Source organism: Orcinus orca, chromosome 6 (assembly GCF_937001465.1).
Source record: "Orcinus orca chromosome 6, mOrcOrc1.1, whole genome shotgun sequence".
NCBI classification, from domain to species: Eukaryota; Metazoa; Chordata; class Mammalia; order Artiodactyla; family Delphinidae; genus Orcinus; species Orcinus orca.
Genome location: NC_064564.1, coordinates 40,498,317 through 40,512,610, shown reverse-complemented (window position 1 = coordinate 40,512,610; position 14,294 = coordinate 40,498,317). Strand labels below are relative to the sequence as shown.

The window sequence follows — 14,294 nt, the reverse complement described above, 5'->3', positions numbered from 1 at the left end:
AGGACCACATGGGGAGGTAGCAGGGCCAAGGCTCATTTCCCCTGATTGGGACTGGTATCTGCACTTCTTGGAGCCACGAGCTTACCTGGAGGCAGATCCCACGCGTTGCCTGCACTGGAGTTGTGAAGGAAGCTACGAGCCTGAAGCTGACCCTGGGATGAAACGGGATGGTTTGAAACCAGCCTGTACCCCCTGCCCCTCCCCAGAGTCCACGGAGGGACTGCCACATGAGGGACTAAGAAAAAGGAAAGCTGAGAAGCCAGGGATGACCACAGGGCTGGGACTGCATCTCTTGTATCTCACTGAAAATACAGCCTGGCACACTGAGATCTGGAGTACATGAATGAATGGCACAGGGAGAGAGATGGACACAGACCTCAGTTCACACAGCCAATCAGTGTATTCCCTATACTAATTTCAACCCCAGGCCAAGCTGTCCCATGACAGTGACAGGCAGGGACTGGCATAGGTTCACAAAGACTAACAGAATTGGGACAAAATTGGAAACCAGAGTTCCCATGTGTGGCTAAGCATCTTGAGGATAAAGCCAGATAGCCAGACCTCCAAGTCCCTCTACAAACAAGCCCCCACCTGCAGCTGAACTTGACCTCATTCAGAAAATGATAATGAGGAAAAGCAGGTACTTCATAGGGCTGGTATATAATCAATTTCCTTATGTAAGATATGGAAAATAACAAAGGGTATCTTATTAGGCAGGCACTCAATAAACCTTTTTTTTTTTTTTTGGCTGCATTGCATGGCTTGAGTGATTTTAGTTCCTCAACCAGGGATTGAACCTGGGCCCTCAGCTGTGAGAGTGTGGAATCCTAACCATTGGACTGCCAAGCAATTCCCAACATCAACTTTTTAATTCTCAGGCCTTTCACCATCAAAACCCTACCCATTCTAGGCAGAGATCACAAATCATGATTCTCTTTTCCTTGAAGTCTTCTGGTGGCCTGCCCTGTCCTCCATCTGCCTGGGCCAGGTGCCCCTTCTGCACACACCTGTATCCTACTTGGGCAGAGCACTGTACTAGGTGCCATGAAATCTGTTCAAATATGTTTCCTGCCCTCAAAGAGCTGACATGTAGGAGACAAGGTCAAATCCACGCAGAAAAGGCAGACAAGCCAATAACATAGGGAAATTAGATGATTTAATTTTAAATCACAGTTTAAAACAAGGGAGTTCACGCCACTGTACATGACTGCAAAGAGAAATGAACAGGCAGTAATTGCTCTAATGTTTCAGAGGAAAGAAAGCGCACCTTAGGCTGAGGGCGAGGAAGCGCTTAAGGAGGAGTCACTGTTTGAGCTGAGTCTGGAAAAAGCCAGGATTAGGGAGAGGCTGCTGCAAAGGGGGTGTGGACCAGACTGAAAGGAATCAGCACCCCCTCCCCCAGGGCACTGGGAGCTCCTGGAGAGCAGGTCTTGGGTCCCACTCACCTCTGCACCACCACTGCAGGAGCACAGAGCCTGAGGGGGTCAGACACCAGAGGCCAGGGCAGCAATCAGTGCTTTCTGCATCTCTCCTGGATGGGGGACCACCAGTCCCCCTCACCCCTTCACCCACCCAGCCCCTTCCTGTCCTCTGTGCTTTTCCATGTCCCCACCCCGGGATGCAGTGGAACCAACCCAGGAGGGCATTTTGCCCCTTCAATGCGGTGTATTCATCCCACGTAGCCCCCTCTCCACTGCTCAGTGCTGGTGCTCTGTGACTCTCAGGCAGTGCCACACCTTCTCTGAGCCCCATTTAAAAGGCCTGACGATGCACCGAAGGGCATACTGAGGTCGAGGCACACATCCTGGCAGAGGGGTGGGGACAGAGCCTCAGCCCTGGGCACACAGCCTCTTCTCCGGGCTTCTGGGAGCAGCCTGGGAAGGAAAAAACAAAAAAGGCCCAGGCCAGGCTGACAAGTAGATGGATCTCCTGGGTTCATTCAGGGGGCTCCACAGGACACCATGGCCCCTGCCCCAATGCTGGGGCATCAGACAGGAAACTGGGACAGGGCTTTGTTGGGGATGATTCAGCATGCTCGGGCCAGCAAGCCCTCCTTGGACGGTCCATACGCAGCAAGGGTGGTCACGGCATTGACATCTTGCTCCAGAGGTCTGCAGTCCTGTTGTCCATCTACAGCTTGCTCTTGGGCTGGAGGTCACACGGTCCACCTCTCACTTCGGGCCTCCACAGCCTGGACTAGGCCTTCGCCCAGGATGGCAAAGTCCTCCAGGATGGCTTCTACATTGGGCACCATCACCAGCTCCCCACCTTGAGACACCACCATGCGCCCCTTTGTGTTGGAGGCCTGAGAGAATCAGAGAAATGTAGATGGAGGTGTCACGAGAGGCACACGCAGAGACACCAAAACACGTTTCACACCCGCCACCGGGTCACTCGTGGAGCCACACACAGACACACATGCCCATGTGGAACACATGTACACACTCAGGAACAGACAACTGTCCCCAGCCAGCTCACCTTTAACGGCTGGGGCTGGAAGCTGGTGGGCTTCCAGAGGACACCGATCACCTTTCCGCCATGCTGGTCATAGAAGAAAAGGGCCAGGTCCCCAAAGGCCTCCTAGGAAAAGGCAGGACAGAGACAAGATTACAGGTGGACACCTGAGAGCCACCCCCACGGCCCCAGCTCCACCTGGATGTCCCCTCCCCAGGGTCAGTCAGCCCTTGAGGACCTACCCTGAGCTGCGCCAGGTAGAGCTGAGGAGGATCGTAGCCCAGCACGGGCATCAGGGAGGAGGGCCCCGGCTCACTAAGCAGGCCCCGGCAGAAGGAGGCAGCTGGCGAGTCCACAGCCTGGCGGTGCCGGGGGATGTGGCGGGGAGACAGGTGGATCAGCACGTCGTACATGTCCAACGGTGGCCGGAACACTGTCTGAGGAGGGGTAGTGCCCACTTGGGAGCTGGGAACTGGACCACAAACCCCTCCACATGCCCACTCTGGCTCCCCCCTTCCCTTTTGTCTGACCCGCCCACTATGGGCTCAAATGCTCATTTGAAGGCAGGAACAACAAGACCCAGTTGGTGGCAGCTTGGGTCCCCAGGAGGAGAGCAGGGTAGAAGTGTGAAGCCAGGGCCCCGATTCTCCTGCAGGCTCCCCCACTGCCAGGCGCCGTGGGCAGCTGCAACGCCTTCTCTGGATTCAGTCTCACCAGACAGGGGCCCCTAGAGCTCCAGACTTCCATGGTTCAAAGGCAGAGTCCCCAGAGCCCCTGGAGTCAGTCTGGGCCCGGGGCTTACCCTGATGTCCCCAGGACCCTGGGGATCCATTAGCTGCTTCTCTAGGACAGGCAAGGCCTCGGCTGCCAGGACCATGAGCTGGTGTAGGATCTGGGGGACACACATACATCAGAAAGGTCACACCTGACCACAGGTCTCTCATAGCTCAGGCTGGGCCTGCTTTTTCCTTGGGGGAGAAAACCACACATTTGGGAGCAGGAATGAAATTAAACCTGGGGCGAGGGTCCATCCTGTGTCCATACAGAGCTTTTGCGATCCTGGGGGGTAATGATGACCATGACGGGAAGTTTTGTCCGGGTTGCCAGGAAGACACTGCGGATCTCCACCTGCTCCTCCGCTGCGGAGGAGAGGGGGTCTTGGGTCAGCCTACTCCTCCCCCCAGACACCCTCTACTGCCCTGGGTCCTCCTACTGTACACTTAGCAGCTGCCCATCACAGGGACGTTCCAACATCCCCCAAATGGCAAAAGCGATGAAAGGGACACCGCATCTGCCTCAACTGGGCAGGGTGTTAAACTCCCAGCCTGGGACCAGAAGCAGAATTTTCCACTGCCTGGCACCCTAGTCTGCTTTCTGGGCCTGCACAAGCTGAGGCCTGCCCCTGGCCCCTTCCTACCCTGGGCTCCCACACACCTGGGGAATTAGAAAGCTGATACCTTCCTCTCTGCTGGGACCAGAAGCTCCTCATATTACAACCAGAAATCATCACTCACCACCCTCCCCTGCCACCGACCCCGGACCCAAGAGGTCTGGGCATGTATTCTAGCCTGAACCATTCCCTGCTCCCCACCGTAAGACTTCTCACCTGGTGTTCAGAGCCCCTCTTCCTCTCTCCTCTTCCCTTCACAGCCCCCCAGGTAGCCTGCTTACCATCCCCAGTCCGCTGTGTTTCTGATCATCACGTGGGCAAACCATATCTCTACAGTCTTGGAGCTCCCTAAAGGCTTGATTTGGTCCTCTTCCTCCTTAATAATTCCCTACCCCCAGGCAGTCAGGGTCAGGAGTGGATATCCGGGATAGGGGAGGCAGACAGAAAACCTAACAGACTGACAGGGAAAACCCTTGCCTGCCCTATTCTACAATCCACAAAGGGTAGTTCTTGCACTAGTCCGACCCTGATCCTACCACTTACCAGTGAGCTCATTATTGAGGTTGACAATTAGGGGGTTGTTCTTCCAATCAAAGGTTGATATCAGGAAAAGGAACCGAAGGAAGCCCACCTGGGGGGAGCTGAGAGGAAGGGGTAAGCAAAGCACCTGGGCCAGTCACACATGCCCAGGCCCCCCGCGGCCCAGAGAGCCTAGGCCCCCTTGGTGTGGATTGCAGGGGTTAGAACCCCTTCTGTCCCTTGGTTCAGCCACCTCTCCCATGTGGACTGAAGCACAGGGGATGAAAGCTGGCCCCAGTGGAACTTCCTGGCTAGGGGAAAGGTGGAGGGAATCACCTGGGAGGGGTGAAGGGCTCAGGGTGCAGGAAAAGGGCAGCAGCCACCAGGTCCAGGCTCTCATCCGTGAGCTCCTCACCTAGGAGCTGGGCGCGCACCCACCGCTTGGCCAGCCGAGCCACACCCGAGAAGGCTGGGTGCTGCTGCTGGAGTCTGCGGGGAGAGGAGGGTAGTGACCATGACAGTGAGGCCCTCAGGGCCCAAGAACAGTGTTTCAGCCCCGCTGCTGCTACTTACTCAACTTTACCCAACACTAGTTTCTGTGCTAATGCATTACACGTATCATCTCACATCTTCCTAATTAGTACCCCAAGAGGTTGGTCCTAGCATGATTCCCATTTTACAGGTGAGAAAAATAAGGTTGAGGGGAGGGGGAATCCTGCCCAAGGGACACAGCCAGTGAAGTGGCAGGGCCAGGGTTCTGGCACTTGCCTGACTCCAGAACTCATCTCTCCAACCGGCCTTCCAGCGAGACAGATGGCCAGGAGAGCAGAATGGGGCCAGGAAAGGGTCTACGGACATAAGAGCCTGTGGGGGTGGCCATACCCATGCAAGGTGCTGGTGAGCAGGGGCAACTGCCTAGTGTCCCTCTCAAGGCGGAGGGAGGCGGGAGTGTCCCTCAAGGAGATGATCCCCTCGGGGCTCCGCATCTCCCTCAGGATCTGGGGCTCCCGCTGATAGGCCACACGAATCCGGAACACAAACCCATCCTGTTGGAAGAGGGGATGGCATGGGAGGCGGGCCACCCTGACACCCCTGTCCCCTCCCTCCCTGGGTATCCCTGCCCTGCACCAGCCGAACCTTGAGGACATCGGTGTGCGTGGCTGTGGCGCGGCACTGCAGCCCATGCTGCTGCGTCAGCAGCTCTGCCAGGCGCAGCTGGAAGGCAGCCCGGACCCTCCGTATGGCCTCAGCATCCTGCGGCCACTGCCCACTGCCCTCCAGGTGACATACCACTGTGGAGAAGAGTGAGAGGCCTCAGCCTGCGGCCTGGGGTGAGAACAGTCCCTCTCACCCCCTCGCAAGAGCTCCCTCACCAGTCATGGGCTCCACGTAAGCTGGACAGGGCTTGTCAGGCCGGGGCAACAGTGAGGCCCGCTCTTGCAGCTGTTCATAGAAGGAGTAGGCTGGCCGGACTGCGGTTGGTGGGAACACCTATGGAAGAAGGGGGGCTGAGGAAGAGGCCTGGGACTGGGAGGGAGTGCCCAGAGTCAAGAAGCTGGAAGGGAGAATACCGGGTGAGTGGAGCAGAGGTGGGTGTCACGAAGCAGAAAGAGCTCCCTGCCCCTTGCGCCTCACCTCAGTGTAGCGCAGCACTGGGTGAGCTCCCTGCACAGCAGACACGGTCAGCGGCAGACCTTCCAGTCCCCACAGCAAGCGACTGAGGTCATCGTAGCAACGCACCGCAGCTGCCAGGGCCTCCTCACCTGTGCTGGAGGTCTGAGAGGGAAAAGAAAGACAGGAGGGCACGACCTTTCAGAAGAGCCCCACCACCTGGGATACAGCCATGGCTCAGGCTGCTGCTGCAGAGCCAGGGAGTCCCCTGCTGGACGCTCTGGGAAGTGCAGCCTGGCTAAGATGGGGCTCTCCACCCCCATCCCCACCCCCAAATCCAGCCACACAGGCTGCTTACTCTACAGTCCCTAGCCTTAACCCAAGCCCTGAACCAGGGCCCTTACCTCTTTCAGGCTTTGAATCAGTGCATCCAGGAGGCCCCCCGTATAGTGGACACAGGTATCTGGGATGTCAGCATGGCTGGAAAAGGGGCACAGGCACAGTGTGAGCACTGGGGGCCATGCCGAGAGCTACTGGATGTGGGCTGCTCACCCCAAAAGCTTGGGCCAGACCCCCCTAAAAGGCTCCCCAGCCCATGGCTGCCTCCTGGCATTCAGATGCTAACACTCACAGCGTTAAGAGATGAGTGACCACCTGCTGGGGAATAAGGCGCTTCTGGGCCATAGAGGCTGCCTCCCAGACCACAGCTTCCCGAATGGCTCCATCCTGGAAACGCCGAAGCTCGGAGCGAGATCCCCAGAACTGGCGGAAGTCAGCAGCCTGGGAAGAGGAAAGGGGTAGTGGTAGAGATCAACAAAGAAGGGCTCTGTCAGAAATCTCCCAACAGGGGACTTCCCTGGTGGTCCAGCGGTAAAGAATCCGCCGTACAAGGCAGGGGATGTGGGTTCAGTCCCTGGTTGGGGAAATAAGATGCCACATGCCGCGGGGCAACTAAGCCCGCGTGCCACAACTACAGAGCTCGCGTACCTCAATGAGAGAGCCTGCATGCCGCAAACTACAGAGCCCATGCGCCCTGGAGCCTGAACGCCACAACTAGGGAGAAAAATCCCACACGCCACAACTAGAGAGAAGCCCGTGAACCACAATGAAAGATCCTGCATGCCTCAACAAAGATCCCGCGTGCCGCAACTAAGAACCAATGTAGCCAAAAATAAACTAACTAAATAGATAATAAATAAATCTTGCAAAAAAGAGAAAAAAGAAAGAAGTCTCCTGACAGGCCTCAATCCAGGTGGCATGACAGTCCACTCCACTCCTTCCAATGCAAGACAGGACCAAATCACCCCTCAGACTCCAGGGCTCCTCACCTCAGGCTGGTCAGCCTCTGGACCCAGCTCAAGAACACTGGTCAGCCCCTCAGGCCGGAGAAGCAATCCCAGGGTCAGGACCCCGGAGTCTCTGTGTTTCGGTGGATCCTGGCTGATGTCCCACTGTAGGATGTAGAAAGGCTGAGCTCAATCCAAGCATCCCACAGCTTGGTCTGGAAACCCACTTTCTAGTGAGAGGGATGGTGTGTCTTTTGTATCTCTTGGGACCCTGGGTCCAACCCCCTCGGTCCCACAAACTCCCCAACCAACACCATCTCACCTCTGAGACTGGGGGCCGAGAGTGGGCCAGCAGGTGCAGCCGGGACCCCAGGCCCTGCTCCAGAAGGGTGGTTAGTGGGCCCAAAGCAGCTGAGACATAGTCCCCACCATGATCCTGCAGCTCTGGCCACAGCTTTAGTCGGTGACACGCTGCCTGCAGGCGACTCAGTGGACGGAGACTGGGGGGGCAGAGAGGGACAATGAGGGGGAATCAGGTACTGCTGGTCCCAAGTATCACCACCCCCACCCCCAGGATGATCTATCTGAGCACTTGCCTGAGGACCTTTGCCCCATCACTAGCCCCAGGGACACAGGACTCACTGGCATATCCTGGCACCCCGAAACTTACTGCAGTATGTGGTCAAAAGCCCGGACCATAGGTTTGGGAGTCATCAACAGCAGCTGGAACCCATCGTCAGCTTTGCTGTCCAGCAACACCATAGACAGCCGTGCCTCGTGCTGCACCTGGGGCCACAGAATAAGGAGGGAACTCCCGCGTGAGACCACCAGCACTGCACCCCTCCCCTTACGGAACACAGGGCCCAGACCCAGAGACGTGCCTGACCAAAGGTCTCTGGAGAGGAGTTTCTGGGGTTCTGGTGCTGGCAGAAGGGACAGGGTCTGGGCTGGGACATCTGGGGAAGCCAGGCGTGGGCGACACCTGTACCTGGTGCCAAGTGGAGGCAGTGACATCAGCACAGAGGTTGAGACGGCCTGAGGAGTCCAGGAAGACAACAGGGAAGGCCTGGTGGAAGTCAGCCAGGGCCGGCTGGGAGGGGGAGAGAGAAGCCAGTCAGGGCTGGGCCTTAACTTCAGGATGCCTTGCCCAGACTCAGCACTGCCCTACTCACCAGGGAGGGATCTGAGCTGAAGCACAAACTGATCCCGTTGACCGTCAGATCTGTACTGGCTGAAATGAGCCAGAGAAGGTGGGTGTGTCAGAAGGTATCCCCCTCCCTAGGGACCCAGCCCTCGTGACACCCACCCTCCGGACAAGTGGCTGCAACTGCCTGCCTCTGGGATTCGGTTTGCTCCTCTGTCTGAGGACCAGAGACCGAATGATCCCTGATGGGTATGAGTGGGGCCCTTGGCCTTTCCGAGTCCAGCCGCCTCACCCAGAAACTGCAAGGTGCTTCTCAGGACCTGGTAGCCGCTCATGGTGGTATGGATCTTGTGTGTAGACACCAGGAAGGCAACCAGCATGGAGACAAGGAACCCACTGAATCCTCCCAGGCCCTGAGGGGGAGACGGAGGGAAAGGCCGGAGCTCAGAGCCAACCCACCACTCAGTGAGGCAGGGAAGCTGGGCCACTCCCCACTCACCTTGTCCAGTTCCCGCTGCCGCAGCCAGACCTTCAGAAGTGCCACACCATCCTTCAGCCCCGAGGCTGAACCCAGCACGGTAGATAGCAGCTGCGCATGGGACTCAAGGGCTGTGTCCTGCAGGACCCATGTGTTATAGTGGGGGGTGGGGGGCTCTGGGCTACCTGTGGGAGGAAAGGGGAAGTCGTGAGAGGAGAAGTCCCCGCAAGACCCTTCCCTCCAACTCCACCTTGATACTCACCATCCCCTGAAGGACTCTGCCCTTGGTACCAGGCAGTCCGCACATTGTTCTTGGACGGCAGCAGGCGGCACGGGCGGAAGAAGTCAGGTGGAGGGCATGGATGCAGACGGACAGTGACCAGACGCTCATCCTTCCCTGGGGGTAGATGGCAGATGCTGAGACCCTGCAGCCCCCTGGAGCCGGAGGAGCCCCTGTACCACCCACACCGCCCCCACTCCCCATTTGAGGGCCTTACACCTTTCCCCTCCAACTTGAGGCCCAAGCTTCTCACCGTGGACTTGATGCCCTAGTTCCTCCCCCACTGGATTTGTCACCCCATACGGTGCCCTCCACCCGGTATATGCCTCCCACCATGCGGCCGCAGCAGCAGCGAGGGTTTCAGGTGGCAGCCATTGGTGTAGGAAAAGCGAACACTGCCAAAGAGTGGGTCTTGGGACAGGTGGTGAGCCAAGTGGGCCAGGTAGAGGGCACGCTTGCGGAAGTAGCGCTGGTTCAGCCCATCCTTGTCCTGTAGGATCTCCTGGAGGGGGTCAGGAGAAGAGAGAGATGGGCAGTCACTTAAGTCCTTGTTGTTGGAGAACTTGGGGGCCGAGATGAAGCCAAGGTCAAAGCTTGGCAACCCCATCTGCTGGCCAGGATGCTTAAGCCACGGCTAGCAATACCACAACTCAGATGAGGAAGACAAAGTTCCAAATGGCAAATCTAAGCTGCCTCAGGACAACTGCAGTGGTCTGTTCTTTGGATTTAGAATTCAGATTTCAATGCCCCGGCAAGCGAGAGGTGGGAAAAAGAGAGGGATCAAGGGATTTGTAGGTGGTGAAATGGCAGACCTCTCCATTCCCCAAACTCTGAACCTCACCCTGGGCATGGTCAATGCCACATCCACATTGATGTCCGGCCGGATGCAGGTGCCCAGAAGGTAACTGCCCACAACAGTGACCTGGGCTGGGGGCAGGAAGCGGAAACAGCCCTTCACAGTATAGGGCACTTGGTGGAGGGGGACTCGAACCCCATCCTGGAGCCATGCCTGGTTGGTCAGCTGTGGGGACAGAGACAGTGACACGTATTAATTTGACTGCCTTCCTAACATGTCCCCTTGATGTCTAGTAGACATCTCAAATTCAACATGTCAAAATGTTTGAAACCAAACTTCTGATCTTCCTATAAACATGTCTTCCCCATTAAGACAACTCCATACTAGCTGCTCAAGCTAAAAACATTTAAATCATCTTGACTCATCTCTGTTAAGAACACCCATTTCACTTTCAAAAGGTATCCAGACACTGACCACTTCTCTACTCTACCCTAGTCTGAGCCATTTTTCAGTGGATCATTGTACAATAGGTTTCTAACTAGTCTCCTTGATTTCACCTTTGTCCCCCTCCATTCTACTTTTTTTTTTTCTTTTTTTTTGCGGTACGCGGGCCTCTCACTGTTGTGGCCTCTCCCGTTGCAGAGCACAGGCTCTGGACGCGCAGGCTCAGCGGCCGTGGCTCACGGCCCAGCCGCTCCACGGCATGTGGGATCTTCCCAGACCGGCATGTGGGATCTTCCCGGACCGGGGCACGAACCCGTGTTCCCTGCATCGGCAGGCGGACTCTCAACCACTGCGCTACCAGGGAAGCCCCCTCCATTCTACTTTTAACGCAAAAACCTGGGTGAACTTTTTAATACTGAAGTTAGATCACAAACAAAATGCCTGCAGTTATTCCCCATCTTATCCAGAGCAACAGCCAAAGTCCTTGTTTTGGTGCACAAGGCCCTGCATGATATGCCCCCCTCCTCCATAACCTTTCTGAACTTACCTCCTTCTATCTTCCCCTCATTCTTTCCAAGGAATGTACCAGATCTATTCTTTTTTTTTAATTTTTTAGTTTAACTTTATCTTTTTATACAGCAGGTTCTTTTTAGTTATCCATCTTATGTATATTAGTGTATATATGTCAATCCCAATCTCCCAACTCATCATACCAGACCTATTCTTGCCTTTGAACCTTTGTGTTGGCTATTTTCCCTTCCTGGAATCCCTTCCCTTCCTTAGATATCTATATACCTGACTCACTTCCTTCACACAAATGTCAATTCAATAAGGCCTACCTCAACCACGCTACTTAAAGTTGCCAAACACTCTCACCCTCTGATATTCCCATAATCCCCTTACCTTGTTCTTCCTTTTTCCATAGTACTTACCACCATCTAACACTGCCATACAGTTTACTTGTCGTGTTCATTATCTATCATCCATAAGTCTAATACTAGAACATAGGCTGCTTTGTTCACTGATGTACCCTAAGAACACAACTACTGCAAGGCACGTAAGTGTTCGCTAAATGAATGAACACATAATCGACTGCACTCCTAGCTGAGACTCCTGGCAGTGAGAATGAGCTCCCTAGCACCCCATCCCCTTCAGAGAATAACAAGGCCCCTAAGGACCTCTTCTGGGCTTTCCAGTTCCCTCCACTACCTGCCTTACCTCTGTCTCAGGGGTTGAGGGCACCCTCATGATCCGCTGGTTGACCTTCTGTAGGAAAGCATCAATCCGCTCTTTCTTCTTCTCTGACAGCCTCACTTCCTTCAGTAGCTCCTCTACCTGTAAGAAGTGGCAGGGGTGAGTAGTACTTCAGCCTCAGTGTCTCAGGCCCACCTCTCTAACCCAATTCCCAACCACCCAATGGTACCTGTAAACGAAGCAAGCTGGAATGGAACAGACTCTCAGTCTCCCGAAGGCGATTCAGCTCCTCATTGGTAGGCTCCTTGTACAGTTCTGCCCGGCTGAGCTTCACGGGCTGCAGGAGGTCCTCCACTGGAGAACCAGAACGCTTCTTTGAGGATTCCTTCTTCCCCTCCTTGCCTATGCCTTCCAGAGCTGATGCCATCACCTGTGGCCAATGAGAGGGAGAACCCAGGGTGACATCACAGATATCTAGCGTCCACTGCCTGACGTGCCACCATGACAGGATGTGGGTAAAGGCTTTACCTGCTCCTGGGCTCTCTTGAATAGGGGTCAGATTGTGTAAAACTCAGAATAACTTTTACTTAAAAGAACATTACTGAGCTCTATGCTGAAATCTCCCTGAGTTGAGGGTTCCCCATCTACCTGATAGCACAAGTTGCTAGGGGTAGTAGCTGACTGGGCCAGGCACCAAGCAATGCCTCAGGTCCTTGTAAGTACCAGGAGCTTCCTCTTCTGCTGGGTTAATCCTGGGACTTTGCAAATGCCATCTCCACTCTTGCTCTATCCAAATCCTGCCAGGTTACACACACACACACACAACCCCTGCCCCAGCAAGCCCTGACTATAAACTATATAAGTATACATTAAGTGCTCAATGATGGAAGAGCCTACCGACTCTGAAGGACACACTCAGTGAAATCATCCAATCCTCACAATAATCCTAGCAGAAAACGGACACCCGAACGAAGCCCAGTGAGCTAGAGGTTCCAGTTGGTATGCCTAAACTGTGAGCAGGCTTCGAACCCTGGGCTACGGGATCCCAAACCTTCTCCCCTACAGCCCTGGGCCCCGCCCGCCTTCACGATCCCACACCCTGGAGAGCCTTACTGTAGCGCTCCAGGAGCGCCACCACGTGGAGAGCACAAAACTAGACACAAGAGGAAAGAAGATCCCGTCCAACCTCCAGGAGGACTTCGTCAGGGAAAAGACCCAAGCCGCAGAAGGGGGTGGGGTTTTTTTCAGTTTCAAGGTGTAGAGCTAGCAAACCAGAGAAGCTCAATTGTCTTTACTATTTCCATCCGGATAATGCCAAGTTCCATCTCCTTTAGCAAGCTCTGATTGTCTCGGTACCCTGGGCTGGAAGCATCAGGGGAAATGGGGCTCTTCCAGAAGGGACCGTTCTCGTGCCCTCGCTAGAGAACTATTAGGTTCTGCCATCTCCGACACGTTGCGCATTCCTTCCTCCCAGATGGCTCACCCACCTCCGGCTCCCCGGCAGTTCCGCGATGCTGCGCTCCCTTATGTGCGGGGCCCATCCCTCCCGTACTGCTCCCGCACTTCGGGTTTAAAGTCCACTTGCTCTGCACAACTTCTTCCCACGTTGACAGAAATGCCCAAACCGCGGCAGATATGTAGCCCAGAGCTGCAGCTTTGCTGCGGAGAGCGGAAGCTAGCCTCGTGGCACAGGACTCCACCCAGTTCAAGAGCCATAGGGTGAGTGCCCGACGAGTCGCTTGTCATTGGTTTCTGTCACTCTCCGGGGCCGCCCATTATGGGGGAGGGGCCAAATAGGGTTTTCCGATTTACGGCCTTCTTGCGACGCCAGGCCTGAAGCATGCTCGTAACTTGGCGGTCGCTTCCTTTTCCTCACTTCCTCCGTTTGGGTCGAAAGGGGAAGGGCGGGGCTAGATTGGGCCCTCTGGGGAGGGTTTGCTTACTTAACGCCAGTGAGTCCTTTTCTTTTCTCATCTTATCAATTAACCAATCTTGTCAGTTCCACTTCCAAAGTATATCTTGAGTTTATTCACTGTACTCTGTATTTACTGCCGAGTTTGGTGCGCATCACATCATCTTGTGCCTAGAATAATGTAACAGCTCTTTTCAGTTTATTACATTTTCCAAGTCTACTGAAGCGTTGCTATAATATTATGATGAACTCCCATATACCCTTCACCTACCCACCATAACTTAGTGTTGATGTTTTACCAAATTTATTTCGTCTTTATGGTTTTTTTTTAGAAGCCTGAGATTTATTTGTTTAATATTTATTTATTTATTTGGCTGCATCGGGTCTTAGTTGTGGCAGGCGGGATCTTCCTTGCGGCATGTGGGATCTTTGTGGCGCGCAGGCTATCTAGTTGTGGCGTGCAGGCTCTAGGGCACACGGGCTCAGTAGCTGCGTGGCACGTGGGCTTAGTTGCCCCATGGCATGTGGGATCTTAGTTCCCTGACCAGGGGTCGAACCCACGTCCCCTGCATTGGAAGGCAGATTCTCAACTACTGGACCACTGGGGAAGTCCCTGTGTATTTATGTTTTATTATTTTTCATAAACATTTGAGAATCAATGGTTCTTAAAAACCATGCCTAAGTACTTTGGCCTGTGTCTACCAAGAATAAGGACTATCTCTTATGTAGTCATAATTCAATTATAAAATTCAGGAAATTTAACCTTGATTCAATGCCATTATATAA

The 14,294-nt window shown here is 54.7% G+C and overlaps 1 protein-coding gene across 4 annotated transcripts; it reads right to left on the bottom strand.

The window, feature by feature from the left end:
- Window positions 1–1,139: 1,139 nt before the first annotated feature.
- On the bottom strand, window positions 1,140–13,298 carry NOL6 (nucleolar protein 6). Of its 4 annotated transcripts, none has more exons than XM_004275086.4 (26): window positions 13,084–13,298; window positions 11,826–12,026; window positions 11,621–11,737; window positions 10,004–10,183; window positions 9,496–9,664; window positions 9,145–9,279; window positions 8,904–9,067; window positions 8,697–8,817; window positions 8,433–8,491; window positions 8,249–8,350; window positions 7,931–8,046; window positions 7,583–7,760; window positions 7,303–7,425; window positions 6,606–6,754; window positions 6,379–6,454; window positions 5,999–6,139; window positions 5,737–5,854; window positions 5,501–5,655; window positions 5,246–5,409; window positions 4,700–4,852; window positions 4,388–4,485; window positions 3,469–3,593; window positions 3,257–3,346; window positions 2,697–2,891; window positions 2,479–2,580; window positions 1,140–2,305 (listed from the first exon to the last, which is right to left on the bottom strand). In XM_004275086.4, exons 1-26 carry the CDS (start codon window positions 13,135–13,137, stop codon window positions 2,156–2,158), a joined length of 3,435 nt encoding a protein of 1,144 aa, XP_004275134.2. In that variant the 5' UTR covers window positions 13,138–13,298; the 3' UTR covers window positions 1,140–2,155. The 4 variants fall into 4 exon arrangements, with proteins under 4 accessions (XP_004275134.2, XP_033293680.2, XP_033293682.2 ...); XM_033437789.2 differs by lacking the exon at window positions 13,084–13,298 and adding an exon at window positions 12,892–13,061; XM_033437791.2 differs by lacking the exon at window positions 13,084–13,298 and adding an exon at window positions 12,783–12,897.
- Between the last annotated feature and the right edge of the window lie 996 nt (window positions 13,299–14,294).